At 41.5% G+C, this 14,118-nt stretch overlaps 1 protein-coding gene and 1 long non-coding RNA gene across 4 annotated transcripts; one reads left to right on the forward strand and one right to left on the reverse strand.

Annotated features, from left to right (window-relative positions):
* Window positions 1–491: 491 nt before the first annotated feature.
* Window positions 492–13,643, reverse strand: LOC131525209 (uncharacterized). 2 transcript variants are annotated; one of them, XM_058752580.1, is made up of 9 exons: window positions 13,610–13,643; window positions 7,738–7,869; window positions 4,648–4,856; window positions 4,510–4,564; window positions 4,286–4,413; window positions 3,976–4,202; window positions 3,475–3,634; window positions 3,158–3,268; window positions 492–3,015 (listed from the first exon to the last, which is right to left on the reverse strand). In XM_058752580.1, exons 2-9 carry the CDS (start codon window positions 7,743–7,745, stop codon window positions 2,936–2,938), a joined length of 978 nt encoding a protein of 325 aa, XP_058608563.1. In that variant the 5' UTR covers window positions 7,746–7,869; window positions 13,610–13,643; the 3' UTR covers window positions 492–2,935. The 2 variants fall into 2 exon arrangements, with proteins under 2 accessions (XP_058608563.1, XP_058608564.1); XM_058752581.1 differs by lacking the exon at window positions 13,610–13,643 and having other exon boundaries at window positions 7,738–8,924.
* LOC131525210 (uncharacterized) lies at window positions 4,710–6,937 on the forward strand. Of its 2 annotated transcripts, none has more exons than XR_009267152.1 (4): window positions 4,710–4,850; window positions 5,522–5,605; window positions 5,680–5,744; window positions 5,880–6,937. It is a non-coding gene; the product is annotated as an uncharacterized LOC131525210 (long non-coding RNA). The 2 variants fall into 2 exon arrangements; XR_009267151.1 differs by lacking the exon at window positions 4,710–4,850 and adding an exon at window positions 4,875–5,248.
* Window positions 13,644–14,118: the final 475 nt, after the last annotated feature.

Below are 14,118 nucleotides of genomic sequence, written 5' to 3' on the forward strand. Positions count from 1 at the left end.
TCTAGCAGCGGCCGCCGGAGACAAAACCAGCTCGGGCCGAAGGTAGATACACACAACTACACCGAGTGCGGACCTGCCGCACGTACAACAGCTTTCAGCCGAGATCGGCCCAGAGAGAAAAAGCGTCTGTCAGCCAGAAGTGTTTTGTAGAGTCGGCGCGGCTCTGGCCCATTATCTTCTCACCGACGTCGTGACTGAGCCGAGAGTGCCGCATTTCAGCCAGAATCGCCCGAGTGTGCTTGCTATGTGGAAATCTTCTTATCTCGCTGAAATCTTGACGGATTTACAAACGGTTTGGTTTCTTACAAACGTTATTAACGTGGCTATAATTCTGAATGCTGTAACATGTTGAAATTGCAGATTGTTATAATTATTCATATGTATGCAGTGTCATAACTACATCTCTGACGTTGATAACAAATCAAACCGTTTGAAAATCGGTAGATAATTGAGCAAGTTATGGTTATTTAAAAGTAAATAAATGCGGACCGTCTACAAATGAAACCCGACAGACCACCTGAGGGTGCTGGATTTATCGATCGGAAACTTCTGAACCAAGCGTGTTTGAAACATCATATTAGCATAGGTACAGTGTTTGATCCGCTAAACAGATGCGTCCTTTGTGGAAAGGATTAGCAAGACATTTGTTACCGTGTTTATTTATCTTTGTTAACCTTAGCTCAGGCAAACGTTAACAACTTACAACTTGTTAACTTGATACAACTTTTAATTTTAATAATGTCCTATTAGTACATTTTGAAATGAGCATTAACATAACAAATTACTAATGTTAAAGCTTGCTTTAGAAGTACTGTGTAATGAACCTTGGTGCTGTATTCTTTGTTGGCAATTTGACATGCAGTTTTCATAAGCTAGACACTTGGCCCAGCCAGTTTTATGTAGGCCCACCCACTTAAACATTTCTGGCTATGCTAGTGCCTCAGACTGCATAGGTTACGCGTATGGGGCTGTCACGTGATGAACGAATGCCTCAAACCGGAAGACTGGGGATACGAACTAATCAATTCTCTTTCCGGCTCTGACTGGTTACGCTTATGGGGCTGTCACGTGATGAACGAACGACTCAAAACAGGTGAACTAATTCAGTGCAGAACCTATAGGATGTTGCGCATGCGCGACTGAACGAATCACTCTCCGAGTCGACTCGTTCTTCCCGAGTCACATTAAAGATTCGTTCAAAAAGAACGAATCGTTCAAGAACGACCCATCACTACCTTGCGGTCCGGTGCCCCAGTCTGCGATTTCTGCCGAGGGTAGGGGTGTTCGATATGAGAGATTTTTGATCGTGGACTATAAAAATGTCTCCACGATCTGCTTTTTTGAAGAAATATCGTAGTATCGTACTTTCTATCAGCTGCAGTTCTGGCGCCGCCGTCTCTATGTACTGTACAACGCCACATACATTCACATAAGTGTTACTTATATTACTTATATAACTCTTAATTTTTTAATTTTTTGCTTAATTCCAACGGACCGAAGTCAATTATTCAGCTTATACTACGGTTGCCACACCTCATCGATCGGATGATATATTTCAAGGCATTCGTCCGGTAACTTATTTCTACTTAAATCGCTATTGTGAGTAGGATTATTTCTTCCCCATCTCATCCAAGGCCTCTGTTGCTAATTCCAAAACGTCATTTTAAACCTAGTAACGGAGGCTTGAAACGTTGATAACAGACTAATAATGCAGTTCATACAGTTAATAACTAAGTTATGAGAGAGAGAGAGAGAGAGAGAGAGAGAGAATTACCTGCAATAGTGTTCGGCAGCAATGTCTAGTTATAGTGAAACTTAGTTCCTTTTGTTCACGAACAGCACCGATGTTGTTACCTCGCTTGTGAGAAATCATGTAGTTTTTAATTTGTTTACTGATAAAATCGTCAGAGTAGCGCTAACAACATTAGCGCGATGTATGTTAGTATGTGTGTAAACTGTAACTGTTATGTATGCGGTCTGTGAGGGAGAGAGAGCGGGAGAGATAGAGTATGTGCTTTCTGTACATAATAAAGCCTAATTTTGTGGCAAAAACATGGACGTGATCTGTCGTTTTTATCCTTTTGTTTACTATATTTATTTGTTTGGCCAGTGTGTTGTGGGGTTTGGTTATTTTTCTGTTGAAAGACCTTTGAAATAACAGAAATCATTTGGCGAAGTGATATGGTAATGTAATGCGGTCAAGACCTGCCTGGAACTACGTTCGCCGTGCGTTTCCTTGAAAATAATTGCACACCTTACAACGTTCGTCAGCCAATCAGATTCAAGCATTCAACGGCCCCGTAGTAAAAGAAAAGTTAATTCCCCGTGCAGTTGTGCATCAGTTGAAGATTCCCCTACTGCAATGATATCCAATAGTAATATTTTTGTCATCTTTTGTCATCTCATTTTTGTCACTAGAATTTCACTAAGACTATTGTAAGAGCAAAAAAAAAAAAAAAAAAGGCAAAATCAAGATAAATGTTATGTGCAGGTATGGTTTATTTTGAATGAAATCATTACATTTTATTTATGTTACATTGAAAAGGAAGAAATAGCCTATGGATTGAACACCATAACTAATTGCATTTGAGTATTTGATATTGAGGAAAGGAACCTCATTGGATCAGGCAAATAAAGCCACTACTATAATGCCACAACTGAAAACCTGTCCATGCATGCAGTGATACCACAGTATTTCATTATTTCTTCCAGTCAGCTAAATGTTGATGGATCTTATCTTATCTTACAACAATATAAAAGCCCTAGCCTAACCCTAACCATATACATTTACACTGATTAAAAATTAACAGTATTATAAGCATTTTCTCAAGAGCCAATATATGAAGTACACAGTGGCAAGCTCAATTAGTGCACACATTATTTTCACAAAATTAATGTCTAATGTAAAGGCAGTTAAGCTTACATGAACTAAAACTCATTCATCAGTAAAATACATTCCAATCTCTGACTGGAAGACACTGTCCAGCGGTGTGGGAAAGGTCATACCTGAAGGTGCTAGGAGGTATTTATACAAAGTATACAATGATTATTAAACAAATGATTGCAGGTTTCTTAACATAGAAGTCTGCTTTGACTAAGTTTTGAGAAGATCAACCAATAGAAAGTGAGATAACATTACATAATATTTATAACTCACCTCCATAATCTCTTGGTCTCCTCCGACCGATTCGATCAGCTATAGACCACAAATAATTTTTTATTTCAGTATCACAGTCTTCCCTCATGAGACTTTGTTTTGATGCAGCATCTGAAAGAGGAAACCCAATGAAGAATTCACTGGTAATTTGTTGGATGGCAGTGTTTCATACTCACAGGTGCTCTTTTACAATCTAAAGAAGGTATATGAAATTTGTAAACATCACAAAGTTTACCAAGTGATTGAATACATACAAAACACGAGTAAATGCATAATTTCTATGTGTATGTGGGAAGTGTACATGCAGTGGTGTTTACCTCTGATCACATCTGTTAAAATAAGCTTAGCAAAGGGCTTTTTATCTCCTCTCCCCTGCCAGTTAAACTGTATAGCCAGATCGTCTAACAGGACTTTGTGCATAATATTCTTCATCACGTCCTTTTGCCCAAAACCTCTAATCCTTGACAGATATTTTACCTGTAAAAACAAATAATATTTTATATATTTTATAATTGTTTATCATTATTACTTTTTTTGGAATACTATGAAATATTTTATAAAACAATATTTTGAATATAGACCACAAAACTGTGTAAGTACCGTAGAAGAGTAATACTGAATTTGCATTAATACTATAACAGTTTTTATTGTCCATTTGTTTTATTTGTTTGTTTATTTAGTAAGTAGCTGTGGAATAAGCAGGATAATCAGTCATTGCAGAATAAACCCCTTACAGGTGGTACAGGTGAGAGTTTATTTTGCTGTAATGGGTGGCTGAGTGTACATTATCCTTTTCTTTAAATACTGTGTTAACTCACATATTTTTGGCGTGTTGTTGCATCGTTGAGCTCTCTTTCAATCCTGGCCACATCTTCAAGGGTTCTAAGAGGCAGATTTAGGTTTGTTTCATCGTCTTTAGAAGGAATGCTGGTACTGCTGGGGACCTCAGGAACTGTATTGTCTTTGAGTAGTTTCTTTAACATAACATTGTTATCTTGAACTGTGAACTTGATGTCTCTCATCATTTGGAGGAGCTCATTCTTGTCTGTTGTGTAAAATGAGTTGTGCTGTAATTACAAAAAAGAAAACAAATTCTCAAACTGATTATGACAAAAGAAGTTGACTCACCATCAGCTGACATTCTGGATGTAGATGCAGTTGGTGCAAGAGGATGTTGATGTTTTAACATTTCTTGAGTGCTTTCAAGTCTTTGTCTTTTTAGCATTCCAGAGAATCCAGTGGCTAGTAGAAATGACCTTTATATGACAATAAACAACACTTAAACAAAACTGCACAAATGAATTCTGACCTTTTGAAAGGTAAAATTGTTTGAATAAGTATCTGTTACTTACCGTTCTTTCTTTTCTTTAACTTCTTTTTGCCCCTCTTTTGCCTTATCGAAAGTAACTGTAATAAGATAAATATTTTTGAATTATTTGAGAACTTAATCGATAGTACAAAATCTCAAATTTAAACGGTTATTACCATACCATATTCTTTGTGAAAGCTAATATTTAATTTATCCCATGGTTTCCCTCCTGTTTCAGCTGTAATTCTGTTCTGAACAGCTTCCATGCACTTCTCTGTTGATTTGAATGGGGGCCAGTAACATTGTTTCTTGTCTAGGATCAACCAATGTGATGGTGCCACCATCACCTCATCTGAGTCCAGCAGAGTAACAACTGCATACATGGTCAGTCTAGGTTGAGGGGGGAAAAGAAAACAACAAAACAGCATGTTTAGCTCTGATTGAAAAATTTGATTAATTTTTAAAGTAAATTAAGATGTTGACCAGTCAAATTATCAAGTCATGGGATGGATGAAAGTCACAGAAAGTCACTGGTTGAGCTAGCCTTGTCTTTTAGTCAGATGTCTATTCTAATTGCATTGGCACAAATTGTGGCTCACACAAAATTTCTACACTCAGTGCAAAATATATGTATATGTAACGGGGAGAAGTGTGAATTCGGGACTACACTTCCCATAAGTCCGTGGGGTAGCGTAAGGTTTACGTCTGTACGTGCTATAAATAGACGCGTTCCTGATCTCATTCATTTATTGATGCTACAAACAAGTGTGCGCTCATATCAGGTAATTTGTGCTCAACTCTGTTTTAATAGTGACTATTTTGATGAATGTATTGTAGTCACGAGAGCTGTTTCTGTTTAAGCAAAGACATTGATGTCAAGTTGTTTTATGCTGCACATGTTTAGAGTAAGTTGTGTCCTTAGGTCATTTTCATTTAATTAAATGTGGGCATGAAGTATCTTCATGTATGAGTTTTTTATTGAGGTAATGAGAAAATATAAAGAAGGTAGTAGACTATGTGGGGTGAAAAAGTTTTATTTTGTTGTTGTGTTTCAGAACCCCGCTTGTATTACTGGTGTTTGGCTTGGCGACGCAGTCCACAGAATTGATGAATGATGTGTGAATTAATTATGTTCACAGGTAATAAGAATGATTACGTGTTTTCTTATGAACATTTATGAAGATGGTTGTTTTCATAAAAGTTTGTTTTATAGGTCTCTTAAAGGAGAGCCACCCTTTGGTTTTTAATTCCTCTTTCTTAGATCCAGTTATTTTAAAGGTATTTGCTTGGATTAAAGAATGTATTAATGAAAATGCTCAATTTAAGGTATTTACAATAAGTTGTGTTTTAGGACTAGCACGACTATTGAGATATATATATATAATATATTAGTAATTTTCGTCTTTTCTTTAGTTGTCTTCCGCCCTGATTCCATGGCAGCTGCAGGGTCTCCTCCATGGGTGTGACTGGAACTGGTGAGGTGGTGGGTTCTTCTGTTGTTCCTGGTGACTTGTATTTTCTCTCGAGTGTTGTGATTGCTGTGCAGTATTGGACTTTGAATTTCAATTAATGGTTGTACACTTTCACACTTAGTTGTGCCCGGTTGGAGCCCTGTGGTTTGTTGTTAACGTTTCCTTTTTCTTTTAAAATGAGGTCGGTATTAGTGTTTTAGATATTCATTCTTTTATGTTAAGATTGGTCTTTGTGAATTGTAATAAATCTGCTTGTACAAGCGCTAAAGCTTTCGCCACAGTTTCTGGCCAGTTATTAACCCTCCCTGATTCGGTGGGATATATATATATATATATATAATTAAAAACACATCAGCAAATGAGATCTGGATTGTTTTCATGATCCTCACCTTCCACCATCCTCTACTCTACTCTCTGTATTGTCCATTTTAGATCAAATGTTATTCACCAGTGTTTCTGGTTCCCTTTTTTTACAGTCCTCGGCCGTAGACTTATTTCCCAAGAATTGTTTGCCATTTAAAATGTCCTCTGTATAATTTCTTAATGTAAAACACCTCATTAGCTCTGTTCCTGACAGCAGCTATTACATTCTCAAGGGCAGTTTGGATGCAAAGTATCACTCTTTCTTTGAAAACCAGAATATCATGCTGTTTTAAACTCCCAGCTAATGCAGAGGCAAAGCATTTCAGAGCCAGCGTAATGAGAACTGGGGTCAGTGGGCAGCCCTGATCCAGCAGTTTGTCTCTCTCGATTGAAACCTCTGCAGATTCAGTATCTACTTCTGGTGCATCTCTGAGAAGGTTTTTCACAATGAAGAAATTCTGATATGGAGTCGGGTTTGACCGCTTATGCTTTTCTATCTCATCCTGAATAGGAGACAACCTCGTCTCAGTGCAGAATGTTTTGGGAGTGATCATGACAGCAGCTGAATTTTTTGGTGCCTCGGCATTTTGACTGAGACTCCAAAAAATCATCCAGACGTTTTGCCAGAATAGTTGTAATGAGGTAGTCAATGTAAAAAAAGTGTGGACTTTTTACAGTTTCATAGAAGTGTTTCTCAGAGCAGTTAAATGTACCTCTGTGGATTCTGGAATTAATCTTCAATGTTGTCTTTGTAGAAGGAAACCGGGATGCCGTCTGGTCTCGGTATGTCTGACCTGAAGAGAATTTACTGCTGACATAATGTCAACCTCACTGACTGCATGTGAGCTTTCTTCATCCAATAACAAATTCATCTCATTTGTCAGAAGATGCATTTTAGATTCAGCTGTTGGAAGATTACTTGTATCTGGTGATCTTTTTGAAAAGGCATTGTGGGGATGTTGTTGATCTCTATAGACACAGGCTGATAGTCAGGCCTCTCTGATTTTCTAATGTCACAACTTCTGACACACCACATACATTCTTCTGGAACAAAGAAGTAATCCAGTCTGGATACAGGAGAGTCTTTTATGTAGTATGTATAATCCTGATTTATGGGGTTCTTTCTTCTCCAGACATCAACCAGCTGAAGAGATTTCATGAACTTGTCCACAGATAAGAGCAGTTTACAGTGATTTCCATTCTTTTTGTTATTGCTTGTATTACATTTTTTTTTGTCAATAAATGGATTGAGAACTGTTGAAATCTCCACCGATCACCAACAGCCCTGTGGTCACTGACTGTAGGTATCTTGAAAGATTATCAAGGGTTTTTGTGTCTGTTTCATGGTTATAAACACTGACCAGAGTGTACAGCTGGCCATCCAGTTTACTTTTCAAGACAACACAAGTCCCACAAGTATCTTTTTCATCACTTACGTGTTCATAATCTGGTCTCTTCCTCACTAGTATGGCTGTTCCCTTGCTGGAGGAGGTGTACTTTGTGTAGAAAATATGCCATTCATCTTTATAGTCTTCTATATGTTCGTCTTATGTTTCGATGTGTGCCTCCTGTAAGAAAGCAATGTCTGCATTTTGTAGTTCTTGAAATTTTTGCTCTCTGTTTTAAGTCCATTAACATTCCAGGTGATGAAGTTTATGTTCTGTGTAGCCATCTATTACAGACCAAAGATCCTTAACTTAGTAAGTTCTGTCAAAACACAGAGTGATGGAGGGTAGGAACTTTTTGTTTTGCATTCATTCAATTGCGAGTTAATTATTGAGACTTTCATGGTATCCTGAAAGTAATAAAGGCATTTTACAATTGACAGATATTTTTATCTAAAAAGTGATAAATTGCATTGAAGGTTTACATTTGATCAGTTTGTGCCTTCATTTAGTGTAGTGTGTTTCCAATAGAGAAAGAAAAAAAAAAATTAAAGATAGTGTTTAACTGATTCCTATCCAAAATAGGAAAAAAACATTGAGACATTGATTACAGACAGAAAGATGTCAAATTTGCCATCAGTTGTTGTATTATAAAACAGTCATACAGTAGTATTAGGTTAACTAAGTTTCTATAATTTAATGTAAAGTAATATAACACAAAGTGCTGTCTTATAAATGTTTTGTTCATAGTCATGGTTCCTGTCGTGTCATGTGTTTCCCTTGCCCTAATGTGATCCTGCTATTGGTTGTTTGGTTTATGTGTCTTGTTCTCGTTGGTTCCTTTGTATGTGTCAGGATTTCTTTGGTTGGTTTATGTCATGTGACCCCCTATTGTTTGATATACTGTAAGTAGCCCTCATGTTGCCTTTGCTCCTTGGGTCTAGCTTGGTTCATGTAACCGCTGTAGGTTAGTTTGTTCCAGTCAACTGTTACAACATTACATAAAAATTTGCAATAGGAAAAACTGTATGATGTTGTTAAACTTTGGAAACACATCATCACAGTGAAAAGGGTCCACGTTCTCTGACATTTTCACTCGTCCACAAATCACACACTTATAACTTTTTTTTTAATAATAATAATATAATATAAATTATAAGCTGTAAAGTGTCAGAGTAAGATTTCTGACCTTAAATCTGATTCCTCTTTGGGTGTGGACTTCTTGATGTGTTAAGCAAATGGAAAGAGAATATGTCACCTTTGAGTGTGTTTTTTTTTGTTTTGTTTTTTTTATTTCGCCCCAATATGAGGAGCTTGTGGAGGTGGTCACTTGTGCCGTGGCCAAGTTAAGTCTCAACTGGCTGGCCGTGTGTCATGTCGAGCCGCAGAGAGGCAAGTTGGATGAGCGCTTTCTGAGGTGTCGAGGTCGTGGGGAAAGCCCGCCCGCCTCTTAGTCGCCTCCACGGATTACTATGGTAATGTGAGCCGTGAGTACGGCTACAGAGCGATGCTGCGTGTGGAACAGACGCTCGCAAGCTATCTGTCCCCCAACGCAGCATTGTCTCTGAAGGCTCCGACCCTGCCCACCAAGCCGCTGCGCACATCATCAACGCTGGAGGGCAAGGAGTACGTGGCAGCAAGTCAGGCTGGCTCGTGTCTGCACACCATGGCGGTGTTGCAGGCATACCTGGCTGACCTGCTCAAGAAGTTAGATGAGGCAAAGTTCTTCAGGCAAAGAGGTCTTTGGCCAAGAAGCCCTGAGGCTGGTGGCCCAGGGCTTATGAGGGTAGACCCTGCTGGGGGAGAGCGGCGATCACCGCAGCACATGGTGCCCGTCTCTCCCTCGCACCCTCAGGAGATCGGTCTGCTAACCCTGCCACGTACGGTGTTCCAGGGCACAGCTGAGATGCTCGCCACCCCTTCAGGGGTCTCTGAAGCGGCCTTTCCCTGCCGGTGTGCCGTTCCAGGGCGCCGAACTAGCCGCATTACACCAGAGGCCAGTCTCGAGAGACTGGTTCCCTTAGTAAACTATTTTGCAGCATGGAAACTACTGCCAAATGCGTCTCAGTGGGTCCTGCACACTGTAGAGAGAGGCTACAGAATCCAGTTCGGTTCTCTTCCGGCTCGATTCAACGGGGTGAGTTTCACTCTGGTGTGCCCCGAGCAGGCTCTGGTAATGGAACGAGAAGTAGATACTCTCTTAGGGAAGGGGGCCATCGAGGTGGTTCCTCCTCATGAAAGAGAGTCCGGGTTCTACAGCCGGTACTTCATAGTTCCAAAGAAGGATGGAGGTTTGCGTCCCATTTTAGATCTCCGTTCAGACTGAAGTTCAAGATGCTTCCACTCAAACAGGTCGTGTCTCAAATCAGGTCCGAGGACTGATTTGTCACAATCGATCTAAAAGACACATACTTCCATATCTCCTGAGGAAGTTCCTGAGGTTTGCTTTCGGGGGCAAAGCTTACCAGTATCGGGTTCTTCCCTTCGGCCTAGCACTCTCACCCCACACTTTTACGAAGTGAGTGGATGCCGCATTAGCTCCGTTGCAGCTACGAGGCATCTGCATACTCGATTACATCGATTGGTTGATTCTCGCTTATTCAGAGCGGATGGCGGCTCAACATCGAGATGTTGTTCTCGCTCACATGAAAGTGTTGGGGTTAAGACTGAACGCCAAGAAGAGTGTGCTTTCTCCATTACAGAGAACCACTTATCTTGGTGTGGTGTGGGATTCGACCACGATGCAGGCACGTATGTCCCCTGCTCGGATCGAGTCGATCCTCACGGAAGTCAGGAGAGTGAAGGAGGGCCAGTCACTCACTGTCAAGCAGTTTCAAAGACTGCTGGGTCTGATGGCAGCTGCGTCCAACGTGATACCTCTTGGCCTGCTGTACATGAGACCCCTACAGTGGTGGCTCGAGACCAAGGGGTTCTCCCCGAGGGGAAACCCGCTTCGCATGATCAAGGCCACGCGGCGGTGCCTACGTGCCTTAGACATGTGGAGACAACCTTGGTTCTTGTCTCAGGGCCTGGTGCTGGGAGCTCCATGTCGCAGCGTAACGCTAGCGATGGACCGGTTGGGGAGTGGTCATGAGTAGCCACCCTGCCCACAGTCTGTGGAGGGGTCATCATCTCACTTGGCACATCAACCGGCTGGAGATGCTGGCCGTGTTTCAGGCTCTGAAACACTTTCTCCCAGACCTAAGAGATCACCATGTTTTGGTGCGCACCGACAACACAGCGGTGGTCCCTTATATCAACCACCAAGGAGGTCTGCGGTCGCGCCCCCTGTACAGGCTGGTGCACCAGATCCTTGTGTGGTCCCAGGGAAAACTCCAAACAGGGCCGAGGTGGTGAAGCAGATCTGGAGAGTGTTTGGCCAGGCACAGGTGGACCTCTTCGCTACTCAGGAGACAGCACAATGTCCCCTCTGGTACTCTCTAGTTCATCCAGCTTCACTGGGGCTGGATGCCATGGTACAGGCATGGCCGAGGCTTCATCTGTACGCCTTTCCCCTGATTGCTCTGCTTCCCGGAGTACTGGCGAGAGTGCGCCGGGACGGGGTCCGACTGCCACTAGTAGCCTCGTTCTGGCCAGGCCGAGTATGGTTCTCGGACCTGATTTCTCACCTCGACGGCTCTCCATGGGAGATTCCCGTCAGGAGGGATCTCCTCAGGCAGAAGGCACCCTTGTGCACCCCCACCCGGAGTTATGGAAGCTGTGGGTGTGGCCACCGAGGGGGCACAGCTCATAGCTTCCGGTCTCTCAACCGAGGTTGTTGAGACCATCCTCCAATCCAGAGGTCCCTCAACGAGGAAACTGTACGCCTTGAAATGGAAACTTTTCACTTCATGGTGATGAAGATCGGAGATCGCCAGCTCGACCCCAGTTAACTGCCTGGTTGGTACAGTACTGGAGTTCTTGCAGGCTCGACTCTCCACAGGGTTAACCCACTCCACCTTGAAGGTTTATGTTTCCCCCTTGGGACCTGGCTGTGGTGTTGGATGCTCTCTGTAGGCCTCCCTTCGAGCCTATGGAGGAGGTCTCTGATCGCAATCTCATCCTGAAGACTGTTTCTTCTGGCGATCTCTTCTCTTAAGAGAGTTGGGGATCTGCAGGCCCTGTCAGTGGCCCCTACTCACTTGGACTTTGCGCCGGCATGGCCAAAGCCTTTTTTGTACCCTCATGCAGGGTACGTCCCCAAAGTTCCTTCTGTTACACCACAGCCTGTCGTACTGCAGGCCTTCAGTCCACCTCTCTTTCGGGAGCCTGACCAGCAAAGGCTTAACTGTATGTGTCCAGTGCAAGCACTGGATGCATACGTCCACAGAACTGCCCTGTGGAGAAGGGCAGACCAACTGCTGATTTGCTATGGTCCCCCTAAGAGGGGTCTGCCTGCTACAAAGCAGACTCTCAGTCGGTGGATCGTGGATGCCATCAACACTGCCTACGAGTCCTCTGACCTCTCTTCGCCGATGGGAGTCAAGGCTCATTCCACTAGGAGTGTGGCGGCCTCCAAGGCCTTCTTTGCAGGTGTCCCAATACATGACATCTGCAACGCTGCGGGATGGTCTAAGTCCCTGTCTTTTGTCAGGTTCTATGGCCTGGACATGCGGGCCACTCCAGGCTCTTCCATCCTCTCGCCCTAGATGTTCTCCGCAGGGATACACACTGGGCAGGGACTGGTAAGTCTGGCAGCGTGGATATCTCGTTCCTGAAGAGGAACGTCTTAGGTTACATATGTAACTCCAGCTCCTCGAGGGAACGAGATGCTGCGTCTCAATGCCGCACTTCCGGCATCCCTGCCAGCGCTTGCTTAATTCCAGAGGCTGACGCCGGTTTCACCACACGTGCTTTTGTGCCAGCTGGTCATTACGTCACCTCGCCCATGACGTCTCGCCCATCCATTGGACAGATTTCACTTGAATTCAGAGCCGGTTCTCGGACGCAGAGTCTCGTTCCCTCGAGGAACTGGGGTTACATACGTAACCTAAGACGTTTCTTCACCTTGAAAACATTTGTTACATACAAATTTCTTGTTTTTGTAATTTTTTTGTTGACATTGACTGCTTAACAAAAATGTCAGTTTCATCTGTGTTTTTAAATACAGATTTCAGCATTAGGCAAAAATTGCTAGGAAAAGTCAACACTGTAGTACTCACATAAACAAACAAACAAATAAATAAATAAATATTTTGATTTATACTCCATATATGCTTCCAAAATTGATTGTTGTTTGTTTCATTTATTTATAGAGCAAAATTTAAAACAACACAGGGTTGACCAATGTGCTGTACAATAGCAACTCATAAAAAGGAGACCAACATCACAGGAAGAAAAAGAGTAATAAATAAGCAAGTAGAACAAACATCATAGAAAAGAAGGAGAGCCACTTTGTTAAATCAATGAGTTGAACCAAAGGCTTTTTTTTTTTTTTTTTTTTTTTTAAAGAACCCAGTGTAGGTAAACCTAAGGTATAAAGGCAAGCTATTTCAACACTTTGGGGCCACCACTGAAAATGCCCGGTTACCACTCAGTTTTAATCTTGTCCTAGGGACGTCTAAAATCATCTGATTTGATGATCTTAGATTCCTTTGAGATTTGTGTACATGTAAAAGATCAGTTAAATAAGAGGGTACCAGATTGTGCAAGACTTCATATACTAAGATAAGTAATTTTAAAATCGACCCTGTAGTGAACTGGAAGCCAATGTAAAGTGGCTAAAATAGGTGTTATATGCTGGTGATTACGAACACCCATCAATAATCTATTGATTTTAACCAAGAATAATATTCAGTCAATTTAGGAAAACTCTGAAGTGTTATATACTGTTTAGTAGAAACTTGTCAGTCAAGGACATGAATAAAGAGGACTGTAAACCATTACACACAATTAGCCAAAACAGTTCATCATAAGTACTTACTGTGCACTGAAGTCACACGCTTCCACACTCTCACAGTATCTGTATGAATGCTGCTGAGGACCTTTTATAACAGTCATGAACTGCATGGAGGAGGAGTTACAGAAGTGCTTCTCAATTTTAATCCTGCAGATGCTGGATTCAGTAAATTGGACACAAAACACATTTTATTTCACATAAAACATATTAGTATGGTTTGAAAAAAAAAAAAAATTAAAGAGAAAGGATTTTTGTCTTCATGTTGTCTGTCATGGTGTTGATATTTACCTTCAAGAAGAACCTTAATTTGAAATGGAACAAAGCTACATTTGCATGCAGTCTAATCTGGTAAAAATCATACTGATGCTTAATCAGAAAATAAAAATATCTCTAACTTGCAAAGTCAAGAAAATATCATATTGAATTCACAATTCTTGAACATTTTGTCACAACTTTAATCACATTCAATTCACTTAACAATAAGTGCAAGGTGAGTGCAGGCAAGCAGAAAGGTGGGGAGGGAAAAACAGACC

Source organism: Onychostoma macrolepis, chromosome 19, assembly GCF_012432095.1.
Source record: "Onychostoma macrolepis isolate SWU-2019 chromosome 19, ASM1243209v1, whole genome shotgun sequence".
Taxonomy (NCBI): Eukaryota; Metazoa; Chordata; class Actinopteri; order Cypriniformes; family Cyprinidae; genus Onychostoma; species Onychostoma macrolepis.

What these genes read in the sequence shown, in the direction of transcription:
- LOC131525209 (XM_058752580.1), bottom strand. An exon ending in GTTAAAGAAAAGAAAGAACG is followed by an intron (nt 4,414 to 4,509) that starts GTAAGTAACAGA and finishes TGTCATATAAAG; the next exon opens with GTCATTTCTACTAGCCACTG. An exon ending in ATCCAGAATGTCAGCTGATG is followed by an intron (nt 4,203 to 4,285) that starts GTGAGTCAACTT and finishes TTTACACAACAG; the next exon opens with ACAAGAATGAGCTCCTCCAA.